Consider the following 14,019-nt stretch of genomic DNA (forward strand, 5'->3'; position numbering starts at 1 on the left):
GAACAGAACGCAGAGACGTGTCAGTCTGGAGGAACCCACGGGGCCCTCCAGAAGCTCCAGGTGCTGCTAAATGCAGAGCTACCTGGGCTCCAAAACACGGAGCAGCTTCTCCATCACCCATGAAGCCCAGGTGCGGGCCTGCCCACCAGTGCGGAGCCGCAGCACTCTACCTTGCATGATGTCTTTCATGACCGACTGCAGCACGACCTCCTCGTAAGTGTTCTCCACAAGGATAAAGCTGGCAAAGTCCTCAAAGATAAGCTCTTGGAACTTGGCTAACTCCTGCCGTGGAGGAGAGGCAGATCAGATTTTGCCTGCAGGTCAGACCCAGTGACAGCCACCTCGGAGCCTGCCCTAGCCCATCAGGCCTGGGGCATGCCACCCTCCCGATGGGCATGACCATGGCCTTGCAGCTACCCCAAGGAGCAACGAGCAGCAAGTCTAGGTTAGCTGGGTGCAAGGTGGGGGGCCTCTGAAATGCAAAATCAAGCATTCCTATTACCCAATTATACAGAAAACCAAAGCTGCTTTCCCATCTCTGAGTAACTCAAGCCCAGGGAGATGAAGGAGGAGGAAGGGACCAGGCCCATTCTTGGAGACAGAGGGATGCCCAGTCTGGTGGCCCTCCATAGTGGGGCTCCCTTTGGCTCTTACCCCCTTGCAGGTGGGTGCCAGCTTTTTCAGCAGGAAGGGGATGGTGATCTGGAGCAAGGCTTCCCTGAAGAACTTCTTCCGCACAGTGCTGCTGTCATAGTCGTATTTCTGCAGGGCGAGCAAGAGGGCAGGGTCAGGTTGATGCCGCAGGGAACGGTGTGTGGGTTCCTCAGCCTCTCTCCCCAACATCCCTTTTCTGTCTAGTTTTCAGGGGCACCTGAGACGGGCACCAACTGACTCCTCCATCTCTTCTCTCCAGAAGCCTTTGGGCCAGTGTGAAACTGGAGTGGCTTTTACATTAACATATGCATGTGCTCAGAGGGGATCGAAGGAATCTGGTTCCTGCTCGAGCCTTTCTTGCACATCTGACCCAAACCTCAGCAAAATACATAACAGTCTCAATATTTCTGTTTTCTCCCAAGATGTATTATCGTCAGAAATGTGATTTGTGACCTCTTTCCCAAGCTCCCAGCCCTCTGACAAAGGCTACCTCTTGAGAAGACACCAGTACTCTACAGACACAACTCATGTCACACCACCCTCCTGTTTTCCTGCCCCGCTCACCTTGAGCACCCGCTCAAGGATGCGCTGGATTGACTTGCACAAGTCGTCTTTGCCCTGAAGCTTTCCCAGCTCCTGGTGGAGGAGGGTCTCGAACGTGTGCACAGCGTCGTCCATTTGCTGTGACAAGGGACACATCATGAGCACTGAGGAGGGACCCCAAAGTGGCCAACCATGGGAACAGGGGCTCCTTTGGGGCACCATGAGGCCAAGACACTGGCAAGGCTCACAGCATCCTGGTGTAGCATCTGGACCCACCACTTTGAGAACCTTGTGGGGAACCAACAGTGCCAGGCAATGGCTTGGGGGCCCAAATCTTGGCCAAGGCAACTGGAGTGTGACCAGCCTGGCCTCCACCTCCACTGCTCACCACAGTGCCTCTCCTTGCGACTTCCCAACCTCCCTGCTCTCAAGCCTAGGAAGGTTCGAGAGGACATTGTAAGGGACGACCACAGCTGTCCCCATCCTACCTGTCTCATGAGAATCTGGGCCCTCTGCTTGAAGACAGATGTGCTGGAGACATCAAACCGTTGCTGAAGACCCTCTAGTTTCAGCTGGTCCATCTTTTCATAGCATGACTGCATCTTGACGGGGTGGAAGGCCAACTGCGAAAGCTTCTCCATGTACTGGGGACAGAGGCATAGCTCAGCAACGAGGATAGCCTCTTTGCATGCATCCCCAACACCAGGCATGGCAGTCTGGACCGCCATGGTCAAGCCCATGTCTCCAGCAAGCTGGGGACCTGGACCTATTTGCTGTCAGTACAGACAGTACAGTGACTCTGGGCTCCTTCATCAAAGCTGTAGGTGGGCCTTGGTGGAGCAAGGCAGTCTTCTAAAACCGAGAATAAAGCGGAGGGAAGGAGCATCAGGGGAGCTGTGGGCTTCATCCCCATGGGCAACACTATTTTCTCTGTCTTGGGTCCCAACACATTCCACAGTACAGTCCTCAATGGGCATGGGCAGCAGGACTGCCCCTCCACTCCTGAGCCCTGTCCTGCCAGCAGCAAGAAGCGTCCCCAGCCTCACCTCGACCAGCTTCTCCAGGCCGCCCTCATTGACGATATTCATGTTCATGTCTGTGACCTCCTTGAAGAACACCTCACGCACCTCGGCAAAGCCCTGGCTTGTGGGGGTCATCAGAGCCTCCAGGATGGAGGAGATGTAGGGCTGGACATGGTTACGGACACAGATCTCCGCTTTGGGCAGGACGAATGCTAGGGAGAAAACAGAGGTAAGAATGGCAAGTTTGCTCCTCTGCCGTGTCAGCTTGGAGCCCACTGACAATCCAGGCCCTAATCAAGCTGGAGCACAGGATGTGCCCCCTCTCCCCAAACCCTTCTAGGAGAAGGTCAATCTCAGATTTACTTGGAAACTCAAGGTGTTCTTGCAGATGACTTTACAGTCTTCTGTTCCTCCCCTCAGCTGCTCTGTTTTTGGGATATTGCCCACTTTGTCTCTCAGCTCTAGGCTCTTTCTGTGGCACAGAAATGCAAACCTTGTGCTTGCACCTTGCCCACTGCAGCTCCTGGGCCCTTCTCCCGAGGCTCTGTACTCTTCTGTACTCCCTGATCCCACTTGCTGTGCCAACAGAACAAGCTCCACCCCAGAAACTGCTCCAGATTGGTAAAATACTTCTCACATCATACTGGCAACTGCTCACATATATTCAGGCCATCTGTGCAGCCTGCAAGGGCTTGGAGGGTTTTCTCCCTCTAGGGCTGTACCTCGGATTTTGCTTGCCAAGTGCTCCTTCGAAGTGATGATCTGGTCCATATCTGTACGGATGGTGCTCTCCATCTGGGGACGTTCCAGTTCACATTTGGTGAGAACTGCATCGTACTGGGTCTTCGTCTGGTCATAAACCATCCTGTAGACGGCATCCGAGATCTAGGGAGACAGACACTGCCAGGACACTGCCTCTGGCATTCTGCTGCAGCCTGGTGACCACCACCATTAGCTTCCCTATAGGTAGTGAGATACAGCAAGGGAACGCACAGCGCCTTCCCCAGGCTCCTGGCCAGACCCAAGCCTGCAGCCTGGCCATATGGCTTCCAGGCCACAGATCCCCAAACTGGGCAAGATGAAGCCCTGAGGATGCATAAACCACTTCAAAGCCGGACCTGACCAGCACAGAGATGGTCACTGTCACCATCAGCAGGAAGGGCCATGACCCTGCCCTGCCTCTGGCAGAGAAAGCTCCTGCGATGGTCCAGGTCTGCGAAGGGGAGAACCTGGCTCCATTTGAAAGCTGTGGATCAAATCCAACCCAGCAGAGCACAGGCATTCAGTAATTCTGCGTGCTCTTGTCCAAACCTTGGCCTGACCCCTGCCAGGGGCCTGGGGCTGTTATTGATGCAAACAGAGGTTCTGGTCCAGTTAGGGGCCCAGAAAAGCAAGCTCAGAAGTCTCCACAGTCCCCACAGGACATATCCATGGATACTAGGGGAATTGCCCTTCTCGGGATCATGCGTCCCAGGCTCCACACTGCTGCCGTTGCAGTAGCCGTCTCCATGCGGGCATCAGCCAAGCAAGCCTGGATGCCAGCCAGCCCCCAACATGAAGCTGGTCTCCAGGGAGCCCAGAGCCTCCTCGTGCTTGTCACTGACTGCAGCTGCTTCACGAGGCTTCATGTGGGTTTGCAGCCAAATCCAGCGCTTTCAGGGCCGGCAGGAGGCAGAGCTGTTCCTCCCTTGTCTCTCAGCTCTCGGCTTTTCCAGCATTACTGCACAGCTGCGCTGCTCAGGCCAGAGCTGTGAAAAGGGCAGCGCTTGGGTATTTTTAGGCTGCCTCAATGGAACTCTGTTAGCAGCCGTGCAGAAATGTTCTATTGGTTTTAAGCTTTTAATAGGCAATTTAGAACAGCGCTTTGCTCTTTCGCAATGTTTTGAGGCTGGATTTAGCCTGCGCAGCTCTAAAAATGGCTTGCTAAATATAGCCGGGACGGGCGGTGTTGCTGGCTCTGCCCGGGGCGTGTGTTTCCTAGTGCGGAGTCCCTGGCCCAGGGGACCTGCTGGTACCGCGGCCGCGGAGCCGCCGAGGGGAGGAGGCGCTGCTGGAAGCGGCTGCTTGCACGGCCACAACGGGCGGCTTTGAGGAGCTCGCAGCGAGGACTGAGGCTGGCTGCTCTTGCGGGAAGGGGGCGAAGCAGGGTGTGACGCTGAGTCAGCCGCCGGCAGGAAACCCAGCAGGCTCCGGGCACCAGCGCCGGCGTGGAGAGGGGAAGGGACCCGGCCGCGGAACATCCCCAAGAACTGCCAGCCGGGCAAGGACAGCCCCCACCATCCCTGCAGCCTGGCAGGACATCCCCACATAGCCCAGGTCCTCCGAGCAGCCCCCGCACCTGGATCCAGGTCCTCTGCCGCTCCTGCGTCTTGCCCTTCAGCCTCGGACCGATGGTGCTCTTTAGCTCCGGGACCAGCTCCTCCATCACCAGGTTGCTCAGGATCTGCAAGGCCCAAGGCAAGGAGCCGTCAGCGACGCAGACCTGTCCCCACCCTGTCTCCTGTTTCCAAAGGCACGTCCCATCTTGGGGCTGGCATGGGGCAGGAGATGGGTCCTCACCTGGGTTTCGTTGCCGCACAGCATGTCCCAAGTGCCGTACTGCTCCTTTGACTGGCGGTACATGCGGACAGCGTCCGTAAAGGCTGGGGCCTCCACTTTGGAGTCCTCAGGGATCCCTGGGGGACGGGATGGCATTGAGTGAGCCAGCATGGCAAGGAGAGTGGACATAACTCTGTGCCCCACTGCATGGCACCTGCGAGAGCCACCCGTGGCATCTCCAGCCCATGATGGCAGCGCATTCCCTGCTTCCCCATCAGGGGTCCTAGGTTGTCACCAGGGCTGGGGGGACCCGTGGCCCAGACCCTGGCTCTGTGCAGGCAGCATGAGCAGCAGAGCCTCACTTTCCCCTACCTGGGTCCCACCAGCAGCCACGGGGACTCCCAGTCTGTGCATGGATGCAGGGAAGTAGCCGGGAGAGCAGGCTCAGCCGCAGCAGGGATCGGTGAGCCCCGGTGACGCGACCAGGCCTCAGAGAGCCCCAGCGCTGCACAAGGACGTGGGGCTCCGTGAGCTCCGCCGAAGACTGGGGACATGGTGGCTGGCACGGTGGTGTGGGGCTGCTCAGAGCAGGCTGGGGAAGGGAGAGCTCCGGGAAGCCACACAGTTTGGGAGGAATTAAAAAGGGGTTGAAAGGAGGCAGGGATGAGTCACGGGCAGCCCCATGGGGAGGTGGGTTGTGCTCCGGGGAAGCGAGTTGTGCTCCGGCCGCTTCGCTCTCACCCATATGGCATTGCCATGATTCACCCGCATGACTTGGTCCCCTGCGGGGCCAGGCATCCCCCTGCCTTCCCTGAAGGGTCCCAGCCCCATCAGCAGGATATAGCCCAAGGGCAAGCTGGAAGGGGCAGCCAGGGATCGGCTGTGATATCTAGGGACCAAAGAGTGGAGAAGGAGGAGGAGGAAGAGATAGGGAGACTGAGCAACTTCACCACATGCCAGCTCAAGCTCAATGACAACAGGGTGGCAGACAGACAGAACAGCCTGGCTCAGCTGAGCCTATTATTAAATGTCCCACGCACACCCTTCCATGCCCACCACCTCTGTCACGGTGCTGGTGACAAAGAGCGAGGACAGCGAGGACAGCGATGGTGCGTCCCCAAGGAGCGGGGACACCCACCAAGCTGGAGCCAACGGCGCCCCAGGGAGATGCAGCCAGAGGCAGCTTCCCCCTTTCCCAAGAAAGGCAGGAGCCCCTGGGTCATTTAGCAGATCTTTTCCAACACCCATGGATTTCTCTAAGATGATTATATTTAACTCTAAGCCTAAGAAGATTTTCCTAAGGGGCATCTTAATATATGGAGAAAAAAGAAAAAAAAAAAAAAAAAGGCAGATGAGAAAGTGGAGGTCCAATCCTATGGAAATGCTGCTCCAATCCCATGTGCCAGTACCACGGTGCTGTTTAGGTCAAGATGCACGTGCTGGGTCCCTAAGGATGCTCCATTAGAGAAACACATAAAGGGCCAGTGAAAATTTCCACAGTCATCACAAGCACAGACAAAAAACAAAAACAAAAACAAAAAAAAGTTTAATTTGGGAAAAAAAAACAGAGGAAACAAAACAAAACAAAATCTTTCAATGGAGTTGAAATGCTATCTTCAACCTTGCAAAAACAATGAGCCACATTAACCTGCATTTTAAAAGGGAAGAAAGACCTTACAAAGAAAAACAGACAAAGTCTGATTTTGTAAAAGTCAAAAAAAAAATCCACAAAAACACACAAAAAAAACACCAGACCTGCTCCTTTCCTGGGAAACAGGCCATTTCTGTAACATTTTCTGTTCAAACTGAGCAGGAAGAGAGATTAAAAAAAAAAAAAAATCTAACAGCACAGCTTCTGCTGGAGGCTGCAACTGGCACCTGGGAGCCCCAAGCCCAGGAACCGCGGTGAGGGGCTGCCCAGCAGCGCAGCTCTCGGTTTGCCCACAGCAGAGCCTGGGCAGCCAGGGAGGAAAAGAGGGAAAAGAATAAGAAATCAGTGAATTGTCTCTTTATCAGGATGAGAAACTGATTCCTCCTTTATTTGCTTATCCTCCCTCTATTACCAGAGTTCCCAAGCGGGGGGCCTGGGGGTCCGCACACGAGGACTGTGGTGGCTGTGTCACCTCGCTCCCCAAAGAGCAGCTCCTGTCCAGGTCCTGCCCCCGGCTTCACTGAGGCCTCGACTGGGAAGCACAGCTGCAGCCAAGCAGGAAAATCACGTTTTTCTGGCCAGAGCAACAATGACGCAAGAGGCTGGCGCTGCGTCTCCGGGGGCCACTTGGAGCTGCCTCCCGCTGCCCACGCTGCTGCCGGGCTCCCAGGCGGCGGCACCGGCAGCCCCGGCTGCCATGGGGAGCACAGGGGGCTCACGGCAACTGGAAGCGGGTCAGGATGGCTACTGAGGAGTTTGGAGGTGTTTTGAGCAGTTTGTGACCAAATATTTTTGGGCCTGCATGGAAAACAGTCCTTAGCCGGCGCCGCACAGGCGCCTCTGAGCTGTCTGCAGCTGGGCCAGCAGCCGCCAGGCACAGCCCGTACGTGAAGCTGGGTCTCCTTCACCCCAAAGGCCACAAACAAGAGAGAAACGTCCTCTCCCACCCAGGCACCATCTCACGGTCGCATCCCTTGTCCCGCAAGCCCGCCCAGCGCGTCCCCGGAGCTGCCTCACCGTTGTTGCAGTGCCGCACGCAGTCCTGGAAGACGGCTCGCCACTTGTCCTGCTCCTTGCCCGTCATCACACAGAAGTAGTAGTGCCGGGCATAGGGGTGCCAGAGGATGAGGGGGAACTGGGTGGGACACTTCAGGATTGGGGTGTTCCCAGACTTGGGGGTGGTTCCTGCAGGGGGTAGCAGCCTTTTTAGAACACCCACGTGAGCCCCTGCACCCTCCTGCCTGCCCATGCCCTGTCCTCCTGGAGCTGTTGCCTTCCCAACCTTTGGCCAACATCTTTCACTTGGCTTTGGCACTCATTTTAGAAGGCAACCCCCTCAAGAGAAGACCTACACACGTCTTGCAGATCTCTCCCCACTTGGCCTGATGGGACTCACCACCTTCTTTTGGTTGGGGACCATGGTGGGAGCCTATCCCGCAAAAAGAGCAGTGCTGACAGCCCAAAACCAAACGATGGCTTCATCCGGCGCTTGAACATGCAGCCACCGACCACCGGGAGATGGGCTGAGAGGTCCCTGGCGTGTGCTGGCCCTGGCTAAGATGCCCAAGGGCTTCCCTTGGATGCCACATGGTCGATGATGGAGGAGCAGAACAATTCTCCTCCCAGCCCATCTGGCATCCCTGGATTTTATTAGAGTGTCCCGACAGCTGCAGGGGAAGGACGTGCAGACATCTGGAAGGCTTAGCGTTCTCATTCAAGGAAAAGCTGGCAGAGCCGGAGCAGATTTCCTGCTGGGAGCTAACAAGAGTCTTCCTCAAATTGTCAAGGTCAAGAGCAGGCTGGGGGCAGAGGGAGGATCTGTGCCTCAGCACTCGTAGGACAAGAGTCCTTTTGCCATGACGGAGAGGGATGCACAGTACCCAAGGGCTACCGGAGGGGCAGGAAATCCCGTAGGAGGGATTCGCTGGAGACCCTTGTCTCTTCCCCATGTGTCATCCCATGGGGCAGGAGAAGAGCAAAGGGCCTCACTTCTCCGAAAAGCAAACACGGAGGGAACCAGCAAAGCCTACCACGTAGCCACAGCACTGTCTCAGCAGCCCTGGCTGGCCCCACAGCTCCGCCTGGCCTCGCACACGGGCTCCTGACCCGGCTCCCGACAGGGTCCTGCGCAGGGCGCAGGCCCAGCTGGGCCCACGCGCATGTGGCAGTGGCGCCGGGCACTCGCCGGGCCGGTGGCATTTGCAGAAGCGTCTCACCGTGCGCACAAAGGGCGCCCTGCTGCCACCGGCTGTTTCAGCACATTCCTGCCCGGCTCCCTCGGGGCTGCCCTGTCCTTCCGACGCGGCGGTGATGCCTCTGCCAGCACTGCCCAGGCTGTCACAGTGCCAGGGGAGCCACGTTTCCCTGCCCTGACTTCCAAAGCAAGGGTGGGCATTTCCACAGGACCGGCCACTTCCCCTGCTCTGTTTTCCCCAACCCTTTCACTCCTCTTTGCAGGGAAACCTCAGAGTTTCCTTGCAACCCTGGGGCAGAGAGAGCTCAAGAGCAAAGAGCTCCCTGCTCACGTCCCTAGGGACGTGCAGCACCCAGGCACGGGCTGAGTAGACAGTGGGCCAGCATGGCAGGTCCTGGAGCTCCAGCATCCCTCCTCAACCGGCAGAAGGTGAAGGCCACCTACCCGGCAGGCTGCCATTAACCAGCTCCAGGTACTGGTCAAGGGAGGTGAGGATCTTGTAGCCGGCACTGTTCACCAGCACACGGGGCTGCAGCACTCGCTCGTAGGCCTAGTGGGAGAGAAATGGTCAGTGGTAGGAGGACACAACACCAGGGGTGGTCCCATGGCTTCAGGGGGCAGAGTCTTGTTCGGACATCTGGAGAAAGCACCTGAATCCCAAGCTGTGCCACGTCAGCCCACTTGGGCTGCAGCATGGGAAGGGCAGGAGTGCAAGAGCTGCTTGACCAACCTTTGCCAAGTGCTCCTTGACAGAAAGAGACCTTCACAGGGCACGTGAGATCCCACATCAAAACCAGGCCATCTGCAGGGCCTGGTTCAAGGACATGGCCTTGCTGAGCAGACTCTGTGTCCTCAGGCCACCTGCCAGCCCTTCACAGAGGGAGCAAGACAGAGGGCCACCCAGCAGGCCGGGGCAGAGCTCACCAGCTTGTTCTCGTAGAGCACCAAGCCGTAGTTGTGCGGGACCACACAAAAGCGGTTCCTCCACTTCTTGTTCTCCTCAATGTACTGGAAGAGGTTGCCCGAGTAGATGACGTGGTCCTCCAGCGGGACCTGCGGGGAAGGGACAACAGAGTGAGAACGGCTGCCGGAGGACAAGGAGGATCCACTGCCCCACTGGGTGCTGTCGCTCTGCGTGGGAAGGTCAGCAGCACCTACCTCGGGAGGGCATGAAGCAAGGATTAGGGACACCTTGGCTGCAGGAAGGCCTGGCTATGTTTGTGGTGGTTTGGCTCCTCCCAAGGAGGTCGTTGTCTCAGGGAGGACTGATCTGCACTAGGTGTATGCTGAGGGACACTGAGCTCCTGGTTGGATTAACACCTCTTGCATCTCAAATTTAGGTGCCTAAAGGGGTGCGTCTGTGGCTACACAGGAGGACTGGGTGACTACAACAAGTACAGCCCCCCAAAAACCCGAGTGGCTGCTCTCAGATCAGGAGTCAAGTCACAAGCAGCATTTTCCACTGTGAATATGGTCAAACCTCCTTCCTTGGACAAATCCAAAGCTCAACTGGATGAGTTGCAAGCAACCTGATTTAACTTGCAGATTAGCCCCACTTTGAGTCGGATCTTGTACCAGAGACCTCCAAAAGTCCTTTCCAACCTAAACTATGCTGTGAATTATCCTTGGAGAGGGAGGTGGCTTGCACATTACTGCTCCATAATGACCACCAGCCTGAAGGTACTGCTGGGGCATGCATCAGTAGCAAGATATACAAGACAAGAATCAAATTTTACCTGGCAAGCAGAAAAACAAAAAAGGCAGCTTACAACAGCTAATGCTTAAAGGCTCAAGATTTCATGGCAGGCAAGTGACAAACAGGCTGAGGATATCCCGCATCCTTGAACATGCAGAGACCACCCTGGGCCAAACAGCTTCTCGTCAGCTTTCCAGCATTTTTTTGGCCTGCATGCAGGCAGCGCTTATGCTGTCTCAAACACAGGCTCGCTGAACGAGCCAAGAATTTGTCCCAAGAATTTTTATGATCCCAGGAATATAAACAGAGCCGAAGAGCTCTCGTGAGGGTCTGAGCAATTGATGGCCAGCTCTCCCGCAGTGCCCATCCACCGCAAGGACAAGCATCTGGGAGGGTCTGAACAGCACTGGGCTCTTCACCGTGCCACAACACTAACCCAAGGGACCTAGCACAAATGGGGATCATCATAGCTACAAATGGGGCTACCTGAGACAAATGGGGATCCTCCTGCAGGAGAGATTTTCTCTCTTCTTTCTTTTTCAGACCAGCCCAAATGCTGTAGCTGCTGTCAGCTTCAAGCCCCACAGCCATCTCAAGGGCAGGGCTGGCACATACAGACAATCCAGGCATATCATTTGCTTCTCCAGAACCCAGACCAGTTCACTAACCAACATATCCTTCTGCTTAGGAGACAGCTGATAGAAACCAGTTTTAGTAAAACAGACTCCATTCTTTCTCTTCTTCCAAAGCCCTTGCAAAGAATAAAGGCAGCAGAAAGAAGAAAGCGTGAGGCAGATCCCATGGGAGACAGTGAGCAACGAGTTAATGCCAAGAGACCTAATCCAAAGGCCACCAAGAAGCATAGGGACAGAGAAGGCTGTTAGAGACCATGGAAGACAAGGTTGGCGAGGCCCTGGAGGTGGCTGTCAATGCCCTGTGCTGCATGGGCAAGGGCAGCCATCACAGGCAGTGCTCCCTCCGGTGCCAGTGTCAAGAGTCCTCCATTGGCATCTCACAGGGCAGCACATCTAGCAGCCAAATACGGAGAACCGGTCCCTATAACTGAGCTGCAAAACTACCCTCTGAGGCCAGCCTTCACCCCAAGGCAGATAGTGCCATAAAGCCTGGCTTGGTTGAATGAAGTGGCACAAAGTCCAGGCTGAGGTTTGATGGGGGCTTGGCATTCCCTTGGCTCAGGAACCCATGCTCTCACTCACCAGAGTCCCCAAATTACAGCGAGAGCAGCACCCTTGTGACAGCCCTGCCAGCCAGCCTGGGGGCTAAAGAGCAGGATGGAGCAGGAGGTGTCCTCAAACCACAGGCGCCAGCCTGACCACAGGTAGAAACTGGCAGGACACAGCAGCGCTCATCGCCTGCAACGGCGGCACTCATCCAGAGCAAACAGCTTGCAAAGTCCTCCAGGAGGCCAAGCAGGGACCAGGGATTCGAGATAAAGTTATTTCACTGAGGGCTGGCAGGGCAGTTGCCCTCAGCAGGAACCGCATTTCAAGTAAGAGACTTCACATTCTGCAGAGCTGAGCATCAGCTGTAAAACGCCTTTAAAAAGAGCAGATATTTGGCTTTGGAGCTTGCAAAGCAGCTGGCTAGCAGGCTCAGCAACACAGGCCAGTAGGCTCGGAGTGCGCCCGGTGCGGCAGCGTCTTGCCCAGGGGATGTGGAGGTGGCCGTGCACCAACTCCCTCCATGTATCCTCTCTCGCACAGCCTGTTTGTAAGGAGGGGGCAGATAGGTGGAACTACCCACCCTGAGAAAATATTTGGGGCATGAAGGTACACACCAAATTGCTAGGAAGCGAAGGGAGGCAACCAGGTGAGAGAGCGGATGGAGGGCCTGGGACTGCCTGGATCAACCATGCCACATCTGAGGACCTGGCATGGGGAAGAGCCGGCATCTCCAGTTCCTGTTTGATATCATTAAGTCAGCAGCGAGATCTGGGTCTAGATAGATCTGTTTTGGTAGGTGGCCAGGAGAAGCAGAGGAGTTTGTTATGAAAAAAAAAAGATGCTCTGTGGTTATTTTTTGGAGGCCCATGAGGATCTCAGGACACTTTGAAGTATGATGTACTGCTCTGCTCTGAAAGCTGCTTTGCGCCAGTTTACAGAGGCAAGAGCCTGCGGGGTGCCATCAACCTTCCTATGAACTTACAGGCTCATTCCCTCTCCTCCGCCCACCCCTTTCCTCCCCGTGTTCACCTCCTGCCCCACCATGCCCCGTTCCCCAGGGACACCCCAGGGGCACTCCTGGGCTGTCCAGCTGTGCATGCAGCCAGCTCCGAGCTGAATGGGCTCACGTTGCTCCTTCGGGTGCAGGGCAGGGAGGAGGATGCTCAGTTGCCCCACATTAGGGCCTTGGCGTTACTTGCGCTCCTAGGAACACAGCTCCGTCTTTGTCATCGCTACCTGGCAAATCTCTTCTGCAGTGCCAGGCCCAGCTGAAGGCTCTGAAGCAGAGGAGGGGGAAGCAGACAAGACTTCTTGTGACAGCTCGGCCGTGGAATGTCCTATTTATATATTCTTGTTTTAGAGTTGCACCGCGTCCCTGACCTTGCTGACTCGCTCCCATTTCTCATACATTCCTGAACTGCTGGAAGGAATTTTTTCACGAAACAACCTTTAGGAGGAGAACCTCCCCAGAGAAGGTTAAATTCATCTGCCAAATGGTGATGAACCCAATAAACGTCTTGTTGTGGACACTGGACCCCCTGTTCCTGCTCAGGAACTTTTACCTCCACACCTTTATTTTGCTTGACACACCCGGGGCCCGGGCAGGCACAGACACACTGGCCGCTCTTGCAACATCCGCGCTGGGTCAGGACAGGCAGTACCCGCCGGCACAGGCTGCTCTGGCTGGTTGCATTGCTGAGGCTGGAGCTCCCTGGGCACCTTTCGGAAGACAGGGGCACACAGCGCGTGGTCCTCCTGCTACCAAGCATGGTGGCTGTGCATTTGCACATGCTGGCCAAGGCTCAAGTTTGATCCCACTGACACAGAATCCCAGAACGGTTGAGGTTGGAAGGGGCCTCCAAAGACCATCTAGTTCAACCCCCTGCTCCAGCAGGAACACCCAGAGCACGGGGCACAGGGTGGCACCCAGGTGGGTTTGGAAGATCTCCAGAGAAGGAGCATCCACAGCCTCTCTGGGCAGCCTGTGCCAGGGCTCTGGCAGCCTCACAGGAAAGAAGTTCTTCCTCATACGGAGATTAAATTTCCTATGTTTCAACTTACACCCATTACCCCTTGTCCTGTCACCGGCCACCACTAAGAAGAGCCTGGCCCCATCCTCCCTACAATCACTCCTCAGGTACTTGAACATATTGATCAAATCTCCAATTTTTTCAAAAATACTGTATACCCTGAACAAAAGCAGAAAACACCCCAAGCTGGTAAGCACATCTCCTCCAGGCCTCGTCTGAACGTGCTCTACAAATACCTCTGCTCTGCCTAGAGATGCAAGGCCCACAACAGGGCTGCCGAACACACGTGGGGCAGCCAGTTGGCCGGGCAGCACATCTGGCTCTGGAGATGGGCCGCAGCTGTTGTGAAAAGGACGGCACAAGCGGGCAGAGGGGGCACTGGCCATAACAAATCCTGGCGTACACGACGAACACCCAGATGGGCGCCCCTGCTCTCTCAGAGCCTGGGTGCGTCCCATACCTGGGAGAGGGTTCCAGGGAATTCAGCTGCATCCCTCTTTCCCTTAG

At 56.0% G+C, this 14,019-nt stretch overlaps 1 protein-coding gene across 1 annotated transcript in view; it reads right to left on the reverse strand.

The window, feature by feature from the left end:
• NIBAN2 (niban apoptosis regulator 2) overlaps positions 1 to 14,019 on the reverse strand; it is a 34,610-nt gene that overhangs the window by 683 nt on the left and 19,908 nt on the right. Inside the window, exons 3-13 of the mRNA XM_088523287.1 lie at positions 9,527 to 9,655; positions 9,047 to 9,152; positions 7,426 to 7,593; positions 4,779 to 4,894; positions 4,558 to 4,662; positions 2,942 to 3,104; positions 2,244 to 2,431; positions 1,686 to 1,841; positions 1,219 to 1,335; positions 655 to 762; positions 171 to 282 (exon numbers count right to left, since the gene is read on the reverse strand). Of these exons, the coding sequence (XP_088379413.1) occupies positions 171 to 282; positions 655 to 762; positions 1,219 to 1,335; positions 1,686 to 1,841; positions 2,244 to 2,431; positions 2,942 to 3,104; positions 4,558 to 4,662; positions 4,779 to 4,894; positions 7,426 to 7,593; positions 9,047 to 9,152; positions 9,527 to 9,655 (1,468 nt within the window). The remainder of the gene's footprint in view (positions 1 to 170; positions 283 to 654; positions 763 to 1,218; positions 1,336 to 1,685; positions 1,842 to 2,243; positions 2,432 to 2,941; positions 3,105 to 4,557; positions 4,663 to 4,778; positions 4,895 to 7,425; positions 7,594 to 9,046; positions 9,153 to 9,526; positions 9,656 to 14,019) is intronic.

Source organism: Tinamus guttatus, unplaced genomic scaffold (genome assembly GCF_059628265.1).
Source record: "Tinamus guttatus ecotype Peru unplaced genomic scaffold, ASM5962826v1 Tinamus_guttatus_pri_ptg000177l, whole genome shotgun sequence".
In the NCBI taxonomy this organism is placed as follows: Eukaryota; Metazoa; Chordata; class Aves; order Tinamiformes; family Tinamidae; genus Tinamus; species Tinamus guttatus.